This window comes from Coturnix japonica, chromosome 36, assembly GCF_054131305.1.
Source record: "Coturnix japonica strain WE chromosome 36, WE-NBRP24, whole genome shotgun sequence".
Lineage (NCBI taxonomy): Eukaryota > Metazoa > Chordata > Aves > Galliformes > Phasianidae > Coturnix > Coturnix japonica.
The window spans coordinates 2,785,602-2,804,456 of NC_140698.1; the positions used below are offsets into that span (position 1 = coordinate 2,785,602).

The 18,855-nt window shown below is 38.0% G+C and overlaps 2 protein-coding genes across 2 annotated transcripts; both read right to left on the reverse strand.

Moving 5' to 3' along the window:
* Positions 1 to 868: 868 nt before the first annotated feature.
* LOC146755107 (uncharacterized) lies at positions 869 to 4,823 on the reverse strand. Its single transcript, XM_085526375.1, has 7 exons — positions 4,658 to 4,823; positions 3,539 to 3,729; positions 2,960 to 3,098; positions 2,108 to 2,230; positions 1,646 to 1,706; positions 1,281 to 1,406; positions 869 to 1,017 (listed from the first exon to the last, which is right to left on the reverse strand). Exons 1-7 carry the CDS (start codon positions 4,709 to 4,711, stop codon positions 869 to 871), a joined length of 843 nt encoding a protein of 280 aa, XP_085382501.1. The 5' UTR covers positions 4,712 to 4,823.
* A 1,178-nt stretch (positions 4,824 to 6,001) lies between these two features.
* On the reverse strand, positions 6,002 to 18,421 carry LOC146755108 (uncharacterized). Its single transcript, XM_085526376.1, has 12 exons — positions 18,164 to 18,421; positions 17,383 to 17,520; positions 16,349 to 16,615; positions 15,519 to 15,719; positions 13,730 to 13,776; positions 9,791 to 9,946; positions 8,672 to 8,862; positions 8,093 to 8,231; positions 7,241 to 7,363; positions 6,779 to 6,839; positions 6,414 to 6,539; positions 6,002 to 6,150 (listed from the first exon to the last, which is right to left on the reverse strand). Exons 1-12 carry the CDS (start codon positions 18,417 to 18,419, stop codon positions 6,002 to 6,004), a joined length of 1,854 nt encoding a protein of 617 aa, XP_085382502.1. The 5' UTR covers positions 18,420 to 18,421.
* Positions 18,422 to 18,855: the final 434 nt, after the last annotated feature.

Sequence of the window (18,855 nt, forward strand, 5' to 3'; positions counted from 1 at the left end):
CTTTACGCTGCCTTGCGGCAGTTGTAGAAAAACTTGCAGCTCCTTCAGGGTTGAAAGACAAAGAAAAGCAACATAGTTTACACTGTAGGAGTAGTCTCCTTTCCTATCAAACCTACTGGCAGACATTCTCATATATAGGACAGAGCACCTGAGAAACTGCTTGGAAAAAATAAAAGTCTTTTAACCAAGGAAAATTAGTAGACCCGCAGCCCAACAAAAAAGGCTTCCTGGTGATAAAGTTAGATGATGATTTCGATAGCTTATATTAGTTGCCCAAGCAACTAACAGAAAACAGTTTTGACAAATACACCGTAAGTTACAATTTGCTTTGAGTTAGTATTCCTTTCTTGCAAACAACAGTTGTATAAGTATACTCTGCTTATAGCACATTGACGTGGTATAGAATGAAGCAATGAATGTTCAACTTTCCCCTCTTCTTGAAAAAGTGAATTGGCTCTGCGCATTAAAAAAAAATATCATGAATAAGCTTACTCAAGGTGAAGGAGGAAAGAAGCTCAGAACCATTCCACTAACAGAGTGGATGTAACCTATTGTATACTCACTTAGAAAACTCCCACTGCCAGCCCATTACTTTTATTTAAAAAAACAAACAAACAACAATAACAAAAAATAACATCAGATGGGATAAGACAACTAACTGTTCAGAGGCCAGCAAAAGAAGCACTGCTCATGGCAGCATAATGTAGGGAAGGCTACACTTCCTATACTATGGGGGCATCAGTGATGCCATTCTTAACGTACCACAAAAAAGCTGCACCTGGTTTCTATTGCATGTTGCACTGCAGCTTTTACAGGAAGTTTCTGTAATCAATATAACAGTTTACTTTATCAAGTTACAACTTTGAAGTTAAGTTACCTCCAGCTCTTTTTGCAGCTTTATTAATTCTGTACTGTTTTCATTCAAATTTGCCTCATCACTTTCGTTGTTCTTTTGCTGCCAGTCACCATTGCTCTGGTATTCCAGTTCACTGTATTTGTGTTTCCATGCAATCAGTTCTACTCAATACACAAAATGAGGTTAGATAGCATATCATTTCAAATATATATTTGAAATACCACACCAATGACTTTTTACTAAAGCAGCTTCGGTTTTATCTGCTACAGACATAAAGAAATAACAGAAGCCTTTAACTACAAGAGATTTGTTGTTTACTATGGAACGTTAATGCCTAAGTAACAGTTACATGAAAATGGAAGTGGCTATCACAGTACGTCTAAACCCCTTTTGCATCCCTGCTCCCTTTCCCTGGAAAGATTACCTGAAGCTAATTTTTGGTTCTCTTCTAACTGAGCTTGAAGCATTTCATCTTGTTCAAGCTGCGTTACCTCTCGTTCTTCTAATGTCATCTGCATAACTTCAATTGTTCTATCCCTTGCACACAGATCTGAAGGTTTGAAAATTTACAGATGAACTCCCTACTAGCTCCCATTATTCTCAAATCAAGATTCTCCCATGACCAAAAGCTCTTTTAAAAGAAATAGAGCATCTCCATTGAAATATTTACATACAAATACATGCAGATATGTTTTAAAATCGAAACACAGAAGACTCAAAGTCATTAGGAATGTGACAACATTTACACGGATATTCAACACACACACACACACACAAATAATGGCTGACCGTCACATAGTTGGTCATAGTCTTTGGAGATATCTTCCATCCTCTCAGTTTCCACCAGCTCCTATATTTCATGTTGAAAGAAAAGCATAGACAGTAGAAACAAGCAGAATCTTTAAGACAGCCTAGAATTAATAAGTTTTTCATATAGCATAAATAAGGACTCAAGCTGATAAAAAGAGTTTATGGTAAGACATTTCAATTAACATATCGTGATGTCACTCAACAAGATCAGGTTATATGCATGTATTACATATGTATTTACTATGCAGATTATTGTATTTAAAGCGATCTGCCAGTGCTCTGTAGTGACTAATTATTTGAATATCTTTCATGGTCTACCACTAATTTCAGTTGGCCACTTTCATTTTGCTCCAATTTTTTAATTTTTTTTTTTGACCTTTTTCCTGTTGCTTGGAAAACCCGCATCATTCATTTAATAAAAATTAAGAGCAAGTAAAATACCTGCTTAAGTTGTTGGATATAGAAGTCTTTATAATCCAGCTCATCCTTAAACTGGTTAATAACCCTTTCAAGTTCATACATCTTGTTCCTGAGGGATTCCTCCACAGAACGCATCGTGGACACCTGTAATGTAAGCACAGCTCACGGTTCATTAAAAGACTTCTGTAATCCAACCTGGCCAGATACTTCTTTGTTAAATAAAGAGGAATTCACAAACAAGTGCTGAGTAGGAAAACGACAGCAAGTGCAAGGTTACCAAGGAAGACATGAATTCATTTTTAAGCTTCAATTTTCCACCCCAAGCACACCCAATAAACTTTCAGACTAAGATCCTGCAAAATGGGTTTTAAGATATCTTCTTGTTTAATAATTAAATTTTAACTATTAACATCACTGAAGCTGAAATTGAAGAAAAAAAATATACATGCTTATATTAAAGAGCCTCTGGAAATTAGTCTATTTCTCTTCAAGTAAATAGCATTCTTCTTCCCAGTTATCAGCGTTTTTTCACAAGACTTAGGTTTTAGGCTTTGGAGTTACCACGGATACAAATGGCAAGTCACCAGTAACGTAGAGATAATAACAAGTCCCCTCCAGAGGCAGATTAGCTATTCTCTTCACAAACCTTATTCCAGACTACCAACCAACTTTACTTTCCTCTGTTCATTATCTATGCGAAACCATGTTTTAACTTCTGGTCCCCTCTAGAGCTTCAATGGCAACTTTACCTAAGATTTGCTGCTAGCCACACTAGTGTGAAATTTCCAGCTTCATAGTTAAAGTTTGAGAAGTTTTAACAGCAGAAAGCCAAGCATAATCTTACAGAAAAAAATAGCTCAGTTGACTACAAACCTCGCTTTGTACTTCCTGAATATGTTTCTTGGCATCAGAATGTTTGTCTTTTAGATCTGCATACTCTTCTTCTTTCCTCTGCAAATCTTTTTTCAAATTCAGTACAAGGGCAGAACTCTCAGAAAGAATATTTTCTAGCCTTATGTTAAAAATAAAGACACAAAGAACATTACTGTTACACATCTCATGGAAACAGCAATTACAGCTTAATCCATGCCCTGCCTGTTGGTTTCTATTTGTAAATAGACTCTTAAATCTATCTAGACCAGTGACAAGATTTAAACAATTACTTTTGAATTTCAGCTTGCTTCTCATAATCAGATTCTGAAGCAATAAATTATTCAGATGCTATTCTGAGGGATGTACAACAAAACCACCAGAAATCCCCATATTATTCTTCATTTCCTTGCACACTCCTGTTTTCCCTTGGAACTCAAGTAGCATACCAAAGCATCCTAAAGTAGTAGTTTGGCCATTGATAAGCATGCAGATGCATTAAGTCGAAGGGATGTTCCCATTAACTATTTTTAACTCTAGTTCATTCTCAAAGGGCTCTAAGTTAACTCAGTGGTTACTTACGATTCTATATGTTGCACTTTCTCCATTTCACTCTTTTCCTTTTCCCGAAGAGAATGTTTCATCTGCTCCAAGCTTTCATTTAAAGCCAAACTTTTGAGCTGTTCTTCCAAAGCTTCTACTAACTGATCTCTCTCCTCACGCCACTTTTGAAGATTACGGTCCTTTTCCTCCAGCTGGGCAACAAGTCTTTCCTAAATGAAGTACAGATGAACAGTGAACATCACCTACTACACACTGAACTGTTCTAACACTTCGGTAGTTAGCACCGTTTTACAGTCTTAGTAAATGTATGATCTCTTCAAGATCCACAGGAGCTCTAGAACTAGTTGCACTACAAACCTACAGAAGCAAAACCATGCTTCCATTAGACAACCTACATTACTCTCCTTGTGAAAAAATATTAGTATTATTTAACAACTTCAATTTGCTCATTTAATGATTACTAATGAGCTTTAGGAAAATAAAGTCACAAAGTGATAATAATACTAAGCTCCTCACATCCTTCTATGCTGCTTGCAGATCCAGAAAGTCGGGACTAACTACTTCCAGATGTAAAAAAAGCATTGCAGAATGTACAGATTCACATGTTTAAGAAGTTACATGACAAGAGCCCAGCAAACAGCTCAAGTAACTCAAGTGACTTTGTTATCAGTCACTATTTGGAAAGTGATAAAGGAACAAAACTGTGGCCGTTTGACCAAGTATTTTTATTCAGTATCTGGAGAGAAGTTTGTGGGGATTCTTTAGAAACTCAATTGCCTTTTCTTCCTTATAAAGGCTTAATGGACTTCTGCTTTGCAGAAAAGAGAACAAACAAAAGCTATTGTACAAAATACTTTCTTAGCCTCATTAAATAGTGATCTATTTTTCAACTGTAATTTTCTTATTGATGTCCCACATACGTGACATTTCATTATGCGCTTATGAAAGATCTTTCTTTTTGTGGCCCCCCCATTCCTTCCTTTTCCAAATCAAGCAGTTCTCATATGGGCTTTGCTGCATAAGAAAGCAAGGGGACTTGGACAAGCTGCTCTTATGCACCCTTACTGTTAATACTTGGTATGTAGTTGTCTCCAAACTACAGGCACCAGACAACTCTGCCAGGACCTCATCACTTACAGTTTCTGCTTGTTGCTTTCCATAATGTTGTCGGTCCTCAGCAAATTGTTTCATTTCTTTGTTGCGAAGATTCTCTGCTTCTTTTATCTGATTTAGGAGCTCTTCTTTCTCCTCCAGCCACTTTTTTCTATCAGTTTGATACTTAGTCTCATTTTCCTGTTTCAAAGAAACCAAAAATGAAATAGTGAGTCATTAAGGAATAAAAGTCTTAAAAGCCAGGTCATCATTAAATAGACTTGTTTCTGCAAGATAACAGAAACATTAGCAGTTTTTACTACAGAATATTCCCAAAGGCAGGTATTGGATAATCATTAGTTCTTTTCCATTAAAAAATAATCATTTCCAGTATTTCTTATTCAGACTGGAGAGCCTCCATAAAACATCTCTTTTTCTTTATAAATGTTCACACAAGCTTTACAGAACTTACACCAAAAGTCAGTATAAGAAAAACTCTTTTAACTTAAAAACTTCTAACACTTTACGCTGCCTTGCGGCAGTTGTAGAAAAACTTGCAGCTCCTTCAGGGTTGAAAGACAAAGAAAAGCAACATAGTTTACACTGTAGGAGTAGTCTCCTTTCCTATCAAACCTACTGGCAGACATTCTCATATATAGGACAGAGCACCTGAGAAACTGCTTGGAAAAAATAAAAGTCTTTTAACCAAGGAAAATTAGTAGACCCGCAGCCCAACAAAAAAGGCTTCCTGGTGATAAAGTTAGATGATGATTTCGATAGCTTATATTAGTTGCCCAAGCAACTAACAGAAAACAGTTTTGACAAATACACCGTAAGTTACAATTTGCTTTGAGTTAGTATTCCTTTCTTGCAAACAACAGTTGTATAAGTATACTCTGCTTATAGCACATTGACGTGGTATAGAATGAAGCAATGAATGTTCAACTTTCCCCTCTTCTTGAAAAAGTGAATTGGCTCTGCGCATTAAAAAAAAATATCATGAATAAGCTTACTCAAGGTGAAGGAGGAAAGAAGCTCAGAACCATTCCACTAACAGAGTGGATGTAACCTATTGTATACTCACTTAGAAAACTCCCACTGCCAGCCCATTACTTTTATTTAAAAAAACAAACAAACAACAATAACAAAAAATAACATCAGATGGGATAAGACAACTAACTGTTCAGAGGCCAGCAAAAGAAGCACTGCTCATGGCAGCATAATGTAGGGAAGGCTACACTTCCTATACTATGGGGGCATCAGTGATGCCATTCTTAACGTACCACAAAAAAGCTGCACCTGGTTTCTATTGCATGTTGCACTGCAGCTTTTACAGGAAGTTTCTGTAATCAATATAACAGTTTACTTTATCAAGTTACAACTTTGAAGTTAAGTTACCTCCAGCTCTTTTTGCAGCTTTATTAATTCTGTACTGTTTTCATTCAAATTTGCCTCATCACTTTCGTTGTTCTTTTGCTGCCAGTCACCATTGCTCTGGTATTCCAGTTCACTGTATTTGTGTTTCCATGCAATCAGTTCTACTCAATACACAAAATGAGGTTAGATAGCATATCATTTCAAATATATATTTGAAATACCACACCAATGACTTTTTACTAAAGCAGCTTCGGTTTTATCTGCTACAGACATAAAGAAATAACAGAAGCCTTTAACTACAAGAGATTTGTTGTTTACTATGGAACGTTAATGCCTAAGTAACAGTTACATGAAAATGGAAGTGGCTATCACAGTACGTCTAAACCCCTTTTGCATCCCTGCTCCCTTTCCCTGGAAAGATTACCTGAAGCTAATTTTTGGTTCTCTTCTAACTGAGCTTGAAGCATTTCATCTTGTTCAAGCTGCGTTACCTCTCGTTCTTCTAATGTCATCTGCATAACTTCAATTGTTCTATCCCTTGCACACAGATCTGAAGGTTTGAAAATTTACAGATGAACTCCCTACTAGCTCCCATTATTCTCAAATCAAGATTCTCCCATGACCAAAAGCTCTTTTAAAAGAAATAGAGCATCTCCATTGAAATATTTACATACAAATACATGCAGATATGTTTTAAAATCGAAACACAGAAGACTCAAAGTCATTAGGAATGTGACAACATTTACACGGATATTCAACACACACACACACACACAAATAATGGCTGACCGTCACATAGTTGGTCATAGTCTTTGGAGATATCTTCCATCCTCTCAGTTTCCACCAGCTCCTATATTTCATGTTGAAAGAAAAGCATAGACAGTAGAAACAAGCAGAATCTTTAAGACAGCCTAGAATTAATAAGTTTTTCATATAGCATAAATAAGGACTCAAGCTGATAAAAAGAGTTTATGGTAAGACATTTCAATTAACATATCGTGATGTCACTCAACAAGATCAGGTTATATGCATGTATTACATATGTATTTACTATGCAGATTATTGTATTTAAAGCGATCTGCCAGTGCTCTGTAGTGACTAATTATTTGAATATCTTTCATGGTCTACCACTAATTTCAGTTGGCCACTTTCATTTTGCTCCAATTTTTTAATTTTTTTTTTTGACCTTTTTCCTGTTGCTTGGAAAACCCGCATCATTCATTTAATAAAAATTAAGAGCAAGTAAAATACCTGCTTAAGTTGTTGGATATAGAAGTCTTTATAATCCAGCTCATCCTTAAACTGGTTAATAACCCTTTCAAGTTCATACATCTTGTTCCTGAGGGATTCCTCCACAGAACGCATCGTGGACACCTGTAATGTAAGCACAGCTCACGGTTCATTAAAAGACTTCTGTAATCCAACCTGGCCAGATACTTCTTTGTTAAATAAAGAGGAATTCACAAACAAGTGCTGAGTAGGAAAACGACAGCAAGTGCAAGGTTACCAAGGAAGACATGAATTCATTTTTAAGCTTCAATTTTCCACCCCAAGCACACCCAATAAACTTTCAGACTAAGATCCTGCAAAATGGGTTTTAAGATATCTTCTTGTTTAATAATTAAATTTTAACTATTAACATCACTGAAGCTGAAATTGAAGAAAAAAAATATACATGCTTATATTAAAGAGCCTCTGGAAATTAGTCTATTTCTCTTCAAGTAAATAGCATTCTTCTTCCCAGTTATCAGCGTTTTTTCACAAGACTTAGGTTTTAGGCTTTGGAGTTACCACGGATACAAATGGCAAGTCACCAGTAACGTAGAGATAATAACAAGTCCCCTCCAGAGGCAGATTAGCTATTCTCTTCACAAACCTTATTCCAGACTACCAACCAACTTTACTTTCCTCTGTTCATTATCTATGCGAAACCATGTTTTAACTTCTGGTCCCCTCTAGAGCTTCAATGGCAACTTTACCTAAGATTTGCTGCTAGCCACACTAGTGTGAAATTTCCAGCTTCATAGTTAAAGTTTGAGAAGTTTTAACAGCAGAAAGCCAAGCATAATCTTACAGAAAAAAATAGCTCAGTTGACTACAAACCTCGCTTTGTACTTCCTGAATATGTTTCTTGGCATCAGAATGTTTGTCTTTTAGATCTGCATACTCTTCTTCTTTCCTCTGCAAATCTTTTTTCAAATTCAGTACAAGGGCAGAACTCTCAGAAAGAATATTTTCTAGCCTTATGTTAAAAATAAAGACACAAAGAACATTACTGTTACACATCTCATGGAAACAGCAATTACAGCTTAATCCATGCCCTGCCTGTTGGTTTCTATTTGTAAATAGACTCTTAAATCTATCTAGACCAGTGACAAGATTTAAACAATTACTTTTGAATTTCAGCTTGCTTCTCATAATCAGATTCTGAAGCAATAAATTATTCAGATGCTATTCTGAGGGATGTACAACAAAACCACCAGAAATCCCCATATTATTCTTCATTTCCTTGCACACTCCTGTTTTCCCTTGGAACTCAAGTAGCATACCAAAGCATCCTAAAGTAGTAGTTTGGCCATTGATAAGCATGCAGATGCATTAAGTCGAAGGGATGTTCCCATTAACTATTTTTAACTCTAGTTCATTCTCAAAGGGCTCTAAGTTAACTCAGTGGTTACTTACGATTCTATATGTTGCACTTTCTCCATTTCACTCTTTTCCTTTTCCCGAAGAGAATGTTTCATCTGCTCCAAGCTTTCATTTAAAGCCAAACTTTTGAGCTGTTCTTCCAAAGCTTCTACTAACTGATCTCTCTCCTCACGCCACTTTCGAAGATTACGGTCCTTTTCCTCCAGCTGGGCAACAAGTCTTTCCTAAATGAAGAACAGATGAACAGTGAACATCACCTACTACACACTGAACTGTTCTAACACTTCGGTAGTTAGCACCGTTTTACAGTCTTAGTAAATGTATGATCTCTTCAAGATCCACAGGAGCTCTAGAACTAGTTGCACTACAAACCTACAGAAGCAAAACCATGCTTCCATTAGACAACCTACATTACTCTCCTTGTGAAAAAATATTAGTATTATTTAACAACTTCAATTTGCTCATTTAATGATTACTAATGAGCTTTAGGAAAATAAAGTCACAAAGTGATAATAATACTAAGCTCCTCACATCCTTCTATGCTGCTTGCAGATCCAGAAAGTCGGGACTAACTACTTCCAGATGTAAAAAAAGCATTGCAGAATGTACAGATTCACATGTTTAAGAAGTTACATGACAAGAGCCCAGCAAACAGCTCAAGTAACTCAAGTGACTTTGTTATCAGTCACTATTTGGAAAGTGATAAAGGAACAAAACTGTGGCCGTTTGACCAAGTATTTTTATTCAGTATCTGGAGAGAAGTTTGTGGGGATTCTTTAGAAACTCAATTGCCTTTTCTTCCTTATAAAGGCTTAATGGACTTCTGCTTTGCAGAAAAGAGAACAAACAAAAGCTATTGTACAAAATACTTTCTTAGCCTCATTAAATAGTGATCTATTTTTCAACTGTAATTTTCTTATTGATGTCCCACATACGTGACATTTCATTATGCGCTTATGAAAGATCTTTCTTTTTGTGGCCCCCCCATTCCTTCCTTTTCCAAATCAAGCAGTTCTCATATGGGCTTTGCTGCATAAGAAAGCAAGGGGACTTGGACAAGCTGCTCTTATGCACCCTTACTGTTAATACTTGGTATGTAGTTGTCTCCAAACTACAGGCACCAGACAACTCTGCCAGGACCTCATCACTTACAGTTTCTGCTTGTTGCTTTCCATAATGTTGTCGGTCCTCAGCAAATTGTTTCATTTCTTTGTTGCGAAGATTCTCTGCTTCTTTTATCTGATTTAGGAGCTCTTCTTTCTCCTCCAGCCACTTTTTTCTACCAGTTTGATACTTAGTCTCACTTTCCTGTTTCAAAGAAACCAAAAATGAAATAGTGAGTCATTAAGGAATAAAAGTCTTAAAAGCCAGGTCATCATTAAATAGACTTGTTTCTGCAAGATAACAGAAACATTAGCAGTTTTTACTACAGAATATTCCCAAAGGCAGGTATTGGATAATCATTAGTTCTTTTCCATTAAAAAATAATCATTTCCAGTATTTCTTATTCAGACTGGAGAGCCTCCATAAAACATCTCTTTTTCTTTATAAATGTTCACACAAGCTTTACAGAACTTACACCAAAAGTCAGTATAAGAAAAACTCTTTTAACTTAAAAACTTCTAACACTTTACGCTGCCTTGCAGCAGTTGTAGAAAAACTTTCAGCTCCTTCAGGGTTGAAAGACAAAGAAAAGCAACACAGTTTACACTGTAGGAGTAGTCTCCTTTCCTATCAAACCTACTGGCAGACATTCTCATATATAGGACAGAGCACCTGAGAAACTGCTTGGAAAAAATAAAAGTCTTTTAACCAAGGAAAATTAGTAGACCCGCAGCCCAACAAAAAAGGCTTCCTGGTGATAAAGTTAGATGATGATTTTGATAGCTTATATTAGTTGCCCAAGCAACTAACAGAAAACAGTTTTGACAAATACACCGTAAGTTACAATTTGCTTTGAGTTAGTATTCCTTTCTTGCAAACAACAATTGTATAAGTATACTCTGCTTATAGCACATTGACGTGGTATAGAATGAAGCAATGAATGTTCAACTTTCCCCTCTTCTTGAAAAAGGGAATTGGCTCTGCGCATTAAAAAAAATATCATGAATAAGCTTACTCAAGGTGAAGGAGGAAAGAAGCTCAGAACCATTCCACTAACAGAGTGGATGTAACCTATTGTAAACTCACTTAGAAAACTCCCACTGCCAGCCCACTACTTTTATTTAAAAAAAAACAAACAAACAACAACAACAAAAAATAACATCAGATGGGATAAGACAACTAACTGTTCAGAGGCCAGCAAAAGAAGCACTGCTCATGGCAGCATAATGTAGGGAAGGCTACACTTCCTATACTATGGGGGCATCAGTGATGCCATTCTTAACGTACCACAAAAAAGCTGCACCTGGTCCCTATTGCATGTTGCACTGCAGGTTTTACAGTTAGTTTCTGTAATCAATATAACAGTTTACTTTATCAAGTTACAACTTTGAAGTTAAGTTACCTCCAGCTCTTTTTGCAGCTTTATTAATTCTGTACTGTTTTCATTCAAATTTGCCTCATCACTTTCGTTGTTCTTTTGCTGCCAGTCACTATTGCTCTGGTATTCCAGTTCACTGTATTTCTGTTTCCATGCAATCAGTTCTACTCTAGAGTCTATACGTTGCACTTTCTCCATTTCACTCTTTTCCTTTTCCCGAAGAGAGTGTTTCATCTGCTCCAAGCTGTTTTTCAGCTGCATAACTTCTTGAATCAGATTTGCTTCATTGCCACTTAACTCTTCAAACTTTTTGTCTGCATTTGCAGACTTCTCCTGCAGAGTTGCTGTAACTGTCTCCAGATTAACAATAATAGATTCTTTTTCTTTAAGTAATTCATTGAGTTTTGACACATTGTCTTCCATTGTCTTGGAAGCCTCCAGGCGATATTCAAGCTCTCTTATTTTTACCTCACAGTTGGCAACTTCCTCCTGAAACTGTGCAATCACTCTCTGATCTTCTGCAGTCTTTTCTTCAAACTCCTGAGTTTTCTTTTCTATTTGCTCATGTAACTGATTCACAAGATCATCTTCCTGACTAGTGTGAGTTGTAATCTCGCATAGCTTCATTACAAGTTGACGATTATGATTTTCAGCATTATTCAGTCCCGCCTTTAGGTTTTCATTGTCTTGAAGCAGTGCTTTGATGTGCTGACTTTTTTGTGAGGAAACATCAACAATACTTCTGCATACTTCCCAAATCCTTTCAAGACTATAGTTAAAGGAGAGGTCCTGCACAAGATCTGAGATGGAAGAAGTCTGTGACTGAGTGCATGCAGAACTAATTTGAGATGTCCCTGTCTCATCTTTTTCAGAGTCTGAGGAATCCTTTACACTGACAAAATCAGTACCGATGGCGTGAAACTCTAAGTGACATTTGTATAATTCATCTAATTTGGTCCGCATTTCTTTTACTTGTGACACTTTATCAATTATATATTCTTTGGCAACTTCTATGTTGTTAGTTAGTTGGGCATTTTTGTCTTCTAGTGTCATATTTATAGATTTCTGTTCATCCAGTTCAGAAGCAATTTCCCGATAGTCAGCTTGACCCTGCAGAATTTGTTCACGGAGGACATCAGCTGTTTCTTCAGAAAAAGAAAGCTCAATACGCAGGCTTGTTACCTGCTTACTGAAATCTTCTTTTTTATTTTTTTCTCTTCTGCATTGTTCTTCAAGCACAGCTAAATGATGTTCCAAGATTTCAGTTCTTTCCCTCAGTGCTAGTACTTCCTTTCGGTACGCGGAGCACTTTTGTTTCATGTGTTCAATTGTCCTTTGCTCTACAGTGTTCTTTTTCTTTCTCTCATTTACAACTACTGTAAAACAAACAAACAAACAAAAAAAAAAAAAAAGGGGAAAAGGAATGTAGCTCAGATTGATTAAAATCATTATTACATAGCAGTTCACAACACCAAGTAGCAACTTCTAAGTGAAACACTGTCGTAATATGCAAGCCATACCCTCACATCACATAGTATTTGATACTAGTGAAGGAATTAAAGTCCTCTGAACACGTAATCAGGTGCCTCAGATTTCTATACAGAATTAACAGCAAAAGGTTTTCAGTCTGGAAGAACACTTTTACCATGGCACTACTCAAACCTTCCACTCCACACCAGTAGAAAATCTAATTAGATTTAAGAAACATGGGAACGATATCGATAATTCACAGCTATATTCTTTCTATCTTCCGTGCTTCAGCAATCCCTATAAGGCAGCCAGGAATCACTCCATCTACATCTAAATGGTAGATAAACAGTTCTCTAAGAAATTTCATTCCAACTCACAGTCCTCTTACTTTCAAAAGAAAGATAAAACCCTGGACAAGTTGATCACTTAAGTGTTGATATCTGTCTCTCTTATTCAGTTGATCTCTAAACAAAATAAGAGGATTCCTACTTCTGTCCACACTTACTCTTTTGCATATAAAGTTCACTCATGAAGTTGTACAAATTTGCAGATTCAAGTTTCCATAAATATTCCATTAGCTTGGGGCTGTTTTTTTCTTTAACTGGTGAGCAATTAGCTAAAATCACATGCATTTTCTTTCTATCAAAAGCGACTTCTGCTGTATTTCATCATTGCTTTAGAATCCAGTTATGTCCATTCCATAATATGCATACTTTAAGTATTAAAAAAAATAAATATAAGTCAAGACTTACTAGGGATTGGGTCACCACAACAATATATTCAATGGTGATTCTTGTACAGTCCTTTTATTACTGCAATGCAGAATTTTATAGTGCCCACGTGCAGCCTGCATTACATACAGATTCACATGTACTGCATGGAAACAGCCTCTTAACTCATCTAAGGAGTTTTATATACAGCCCTCAACTGATTTAAAAGTCATACTGAAGAAACAGCAGTGGCATATTCCACCCCAAACCAGGTTTTGGGTTTGATTGCTGCTCCCAGCAACACTAGTGAGGGGAATATGATTTATAAGTAATCTAAACACTTTATGCTGAAAACAACAAGCAAGCACTAAAGCAAGATAAATAAGACTAGGGAGAAGATGTGTAATGTTCAGTCTAGAAGCTCCTTACACAGGAAGTAGGGAAAAAGATAGGAAGATAGATAGTCTGGATAGCCACTATGAAGACAGCCATACAAGAAGTTTTTAATTTCAGCTTCAAAACCCACCTTACAAATTCACATACAACACGACAGTGATTCGTATGGGGGGAAGATAAGTGGCATTCTAGTAACAGCTAATATATTTTAAAGTATTTGCTGACCACACTCCCTTTTTTTTTTTTTTTTTTTTTTTTTAAATATTACCCCAGATTGATCTCCTTCAAATTTAATGTACAAGTTCGGACTCCCCTTTTCTTTGTATAAAGCGTAAATTTTCATTTTGTGTTGCAGAAACAAGGAAAACGCCCAAATTCCCAAAGCTTTCTGAAACTGTTCTTAAGGCTCAGCAACTATTCCTGCTAGATGAAGAATAGATGTATCTTGCTCATCATACAGCAACACAGCATGCACTTCTTTGTAAACAGCCTTGTGTTTCTATAAGATGTGCCCATAACATTTAAACAGTAAAAAGGAAAATATTTAATAAAAAAAAAAAGGAAAATATTTAAGAAAAAAAAAAAGAAAAATACCAGGGTGTCATGGTTTAATAATTTTGTAATTTTGCTATCAGTATTCCACATCATAACATCATATAAAGCATGAATAATTTTACTGCTCCCGAACACTTGCAGTATATTGATGATATTGTCGTGTGGGGCCATACAGCAGCAGAGATTTTCAAGAAAAGAAAACAGATAATCCAAATTCTTTTGCAAGCTGGTTTTGCCATTAAGCGCAGCAAGGTGAAGGGGTCTGCCCAGGAAATCCAGTTCTTAGGTGTAAAACGGCAAGATGGGCATTGACACATCCCAGCAGATGTGATTGACAAAATCACTGCTATGTCTCCGCCCACCAACAAGACAGAGACCCAATCTTTTCTGGGAGTAGTGGGCTTTTGGAGAATGCATGTCCCAAACTACAGCCACATAGTGAGCCCCCTCTATCAGGTAACACGGAAGAAGAATTATTTCTCATGGGGTCCTGAGCAGCAGCAGGCTTTTGAGCAGAGAAAACAAGAGATAGCCCGTGCCGTGGCCTTGGGGCCAGTACGGACAGGACAGGATGTAAAGAACATCCTCTACACTGCTGCTGGAGAGAAAGGTCCCACTTGGAGTTTGTGGCAAAGAGCTTTAGGAGAAACCCAAGGCCAACCCCCGGGACTTTGGAGTCGAGCATATAAAGGGTCTGAGGAGTGCTACACTCCAACTGAGAAAATCTTAGCCATGTACGAGGGGGTTTGGGCTGCTTCTGAAGTAGTTGGGACAGAGGTTCAGCTCCTTCTAGCACCTCGCTTGCCTGTGGCCCCCCTGTCACGGACACAGGTAGATTTTTGTTTAAACCGTGACAACTACCCAGAATGCAGCATAAGGGAATTTTTGCCTAGAACTCTGGAGGACTATTTTTAACTCAGAAAGGTCAGAGATAGAAAGTTCACACTGATTTCTGGGTCACCAGCCTCACCGTACATCAGCATTTTTGGTTTTTAAATGATACATAAAGTTCTCAATAGCACTGCTCTAGTCGATAGTTATTTCCCTTTCTGTGCAGCTTGCTCTGTGCATGGCTTGTGAACCGCTATTCAGGCCAGACAGCTGCAGCCCCAAAGACCTGCCATAAATGTACAAATTCTACCAGGATAATGTCTTGGTAGTGGAGAAACAGGATGCGCAGTCATATGGCTCTCACACATACCTTGTACAACCAGCTTGGCTCTGGACTGGGCATCACCAATGTCACAGGTGTACACATCACTGTCACTTTTCTCCAGATTTTCTATGCTCAGCTGCAGGTCTCGTCCTTTTTGTGCCCTCTTGTATTTCCTTCCAGGCCTGAGCACAGCAATGCCTTTCCTCCATATGACGAAGGATGCGGCTTTCTCGCTCTGACATGTAAAAAGTGCACTTCCACTTTCTTCAATTTTCACATCTGAAAGTTCCTTGATAAAGTAATTAGGTTTTTCTGGAAGGAAAAAAAAAAGGATGAGGGTGTAGGACAAAGGGATTTGTTACCCCAACAAGTCCCAAGCATACAGAGGTGTCCTGAATCTCCTTTGCCCTCATTTCAGAATATCACATAGAGATGCAAAGAGTCTAAGAAGACCACAGAGTCCACCCATTTACATAGGTTTGATAATTCCAGTAGATATCTGGAAAGTTCAATACCATTATACATGCGCTGGTAGGATCTCATCTGATCAACTGCATATAGTTTTGATTACACATATTCAATATAGACTAATTCAGATTGACATCTTTTCGTGGCTCACTAACACCCAAGATCATAGAATCATAGAATGATCACAGAATCATAGAGTGGCCTGAGTAGAAAAGGACCTCAAAGATCATCTAGTTTCAAACCCCCTGCCAAGGGGTCACCAACCACCAGACCAGGCTGCCCAGACCCACATCACACTGGAGAATCATTCAGTTTCCAGATTATTTTAAGGAAAAGATTTTAATCCATCATATTTTCTGAAAACTAAGAATTGATCCTGCTCAAGGAAACAGAAGAGAAAAACATCACCCACAGGCTGCAGATATTTACCTCGACTTCTCTACATGCCATCCCCAGTGTGCTTTTCAACTCACCTTGCACAGTGACCCTGGCTTTTGTTATGGAGTCCTCTGTCTCACAGGTGTACTCCCCACTGTCCTTGGCAGTAGAGTCATGGATGATCAGAATGGCCCCAGTTCCCTCCTGCTGCAAGTCGTACTTCTGGCTTTTTCTGATTGCTTTGCCATCCTTGTACCACCTGATGTTCAAATCCGGTTTTGACAGCTCACAGCTCAGGCTGATGTCCTGCCCTGCTGCTGCTGTCTTATCCTCCAGCTGTTTTGAAACCTCAGTAGGTTTTCCTGGAAGAAAACATTGCTTTTTGAGTAACATACACTTAGGGTAGGATGCCTCTCTCAAAATACATGCATCTACATGCTGGAGATAAGTTAGAGAGGCACTTGCAACAGACGCCATCCTACAGCCAGCAGTAATCTGCAAAGTACAGACAATAGAATTCCAGGCAGCATTTATTCTCTCTTAAATCTACCCCATTGAGGATGATGAACCATGTCTGAAAACTGCCTCTTCTCTCCACTCATCACACTGGGAGCCTCGGATGATGCTCTCAGATGCACATGCTCTAGATAGGAATTTGTTGTACAGCTAGATGGTGAGAAGGCCATCCATTCAGCTTATAATTAGAAGATATTTGCTCCCACAGTTCCCTCAACAGAGCATTCCTGATTTACTGTTAATGGAACAAGCTGTAGTGAGATGCCCATTTCCAACACTACCCCAGTGCTTTGGGTAGTTCTCTCATTTGTGTAAAATGTTTCCTCCTTTTACTTATTTTTAAGAGAAATTCTCAGTGCTTCAAGGTTCAAGTAGAAGGTTGCTATTCACTTTAACCATATTATGAGTTAGCTCTCACGACAATCTTATCAGAAGACAGTTGAAGGAATCAGACCCCAGAATCTCTCCCATCTCATTACCTTTCACAGACAGAGAGGCTTTGGAGGTTAGACCACGGGCAGTTAAAAAACAACTTCCCCAGCGTCAGTAGGAGTCACACTTTTGATAATGAGAGTATATTTCTGAGTCACGTTAGAAGCTTTAAATCGCCCACCACTTTCCACTCTGCTTCCAGTCAGTGTCCAGTTGAACTCATCAATGCTTTCATGGGACGGAATGCATTCAAAAGTACAATCTTCTCCCTCCTGGATTTCAGTGTTTTTCAGCCGTTTGGCAATGCCACTATTCAGCTCTGGAAGGTAAGAGATACGTTAGTATGAGGTTTATATGGAGAAAAGGCATTTGTGACTGACATGAGTAGCAGTACTGGTGTTTTAACTCAGGATTTGCAGAACATGGCTGCATTCCTTACTGATGTATTCTCTAAGACATTCTCCACTCAGAATTACCAGAAAGCTATAAAAAAAAAGAGACGTGAATCTCTTGTCTTTGCTCTGGAAGAACTACAAGGCGAGCAGCTCAGTCCATGGAGCAGAATGAAGATTCAGTGAGCAACAGAGGGAAAAACCTAACAGAGAGGACAACTCTAGGATGCTGCGTGAGAAAAAGGGTTTTGCCTATGACCAGAAATTAAATGTTTCTATTAGCTAATTTGTTACCATCCTACCCTACTGGTGTTCAAACCATTTCTCCATTTTAGGGATGGTTTGAAAGGAAATATTTCCAGGACATTCTTGATGTGTTTGGTGATTTTCATGGCAAAATGAGATACATTTACATCAAAAGCAATGGGAATTTTCCAGACATCACTGTGCTAAATTGCAGTAATACACTTCTATTGTAGAAACTATTAAGGCTCGTGGGGGAATAGGTGTAAGACATAGTGACCACACTGAATGTGCTTTCAGCACTCCTTTACTTTCCACAGTACTTACCCTGAATGCCGACCTTTGACTTGGCAACATCAGTGCCAATATCACAGGTATAGAAACCTGCATCTGACTTCTCGAGGTCATGGATAAGGAAGGGGACATAGGGTCTTCCCAGACTGTACCAGCTCATACTTGTTGCCAGAAGTGAGCAGAACACCGTCCTTCTTCCACACTGGTTTGACCTTCTCTTTATAGAGACTTCGCATTCCAATTTAATCACACCCTGCTCCTCACCAAAAACATCATCCAAGGACTTCATGAAGACAGCAGGCTTCTCTGCAATTAAAAAGGCAAAACAGAACAATGTAATACAGAAGTTGAGACATTTCCAGTTGCTTTCAGATTTTTAAAGAGGGATAAATAAATCTTCACCACTACTGACGACACCAAGATAGAACCTAAAGCGGTTTCATGTCTGTTGACTGAATACGCTTTATGGAATTCTGAACTAATCAGTAGGAGAATACAGGGAACAGGAGGGACAGCCTGCATTGCCTTGGGTGGGACTGATATCATATGAAGTAATTGGGATGCAGCTCTTCTAAAGCTGGAGAGCTGGCATTGCCCTCACATGGAGCAGAGCTCATACAGCAGGCCACAGGATTAAGAGGATAAGCTGCTGAACACTTTTGATTTTCCTGTATTGTTGACTCCTCTTATCTGTCTTCTATTTCACACATCAGATGTTTATACTG

Excerpts from the sequence above, each read along its gene's own strand:
- LOC146755107 (XM_085526375.1), bottom strand. The coding sequence starts at position 4,711 with ATGAAACAATTTGCTGAGGACCGACAACATTATGGAAAGCAACAAGCA. Across the intron at positions 3,730-4,657 it reads GAAAGCAACAAGCAGAAACT|GAAAGACTTGTTGCCCAGCT; the intron begins GTAAGTGATGAG and ends TACTTCATTTAG. Across the intron at positions 1,018-1,280 it reads GAACCAAAAATTAGCTTCAG|AACTGATTGCATGGAAACAC; the intron begins GTAATCTTTCCA and ends TGTATTGAGTAG.
- LOC146755108 (XM_085526376.1), bottom strand. The coding sequence starts at position 18,419 with ATGAAGTCCTTGGATGATGTTTTTGGTGAGGAGCAGGGTGTGATTAAA. Across the intron at positions 16,616-17,382 it reads TGGAAGCAGAGTGGAAAGTG|GAAAACCTACTGAGGTTTCA; the intron begins GTGGGCGATTTA and ends GTTTTCTTCCAG. Across the intron at positions 15,720-16,348 it reads AGCCAGGGTCACTGTGCAAG|AAAAACCTAATTACTTTATC; the intron begins GTGAGTTGAAAA and ends TTTTCCTTCCAG.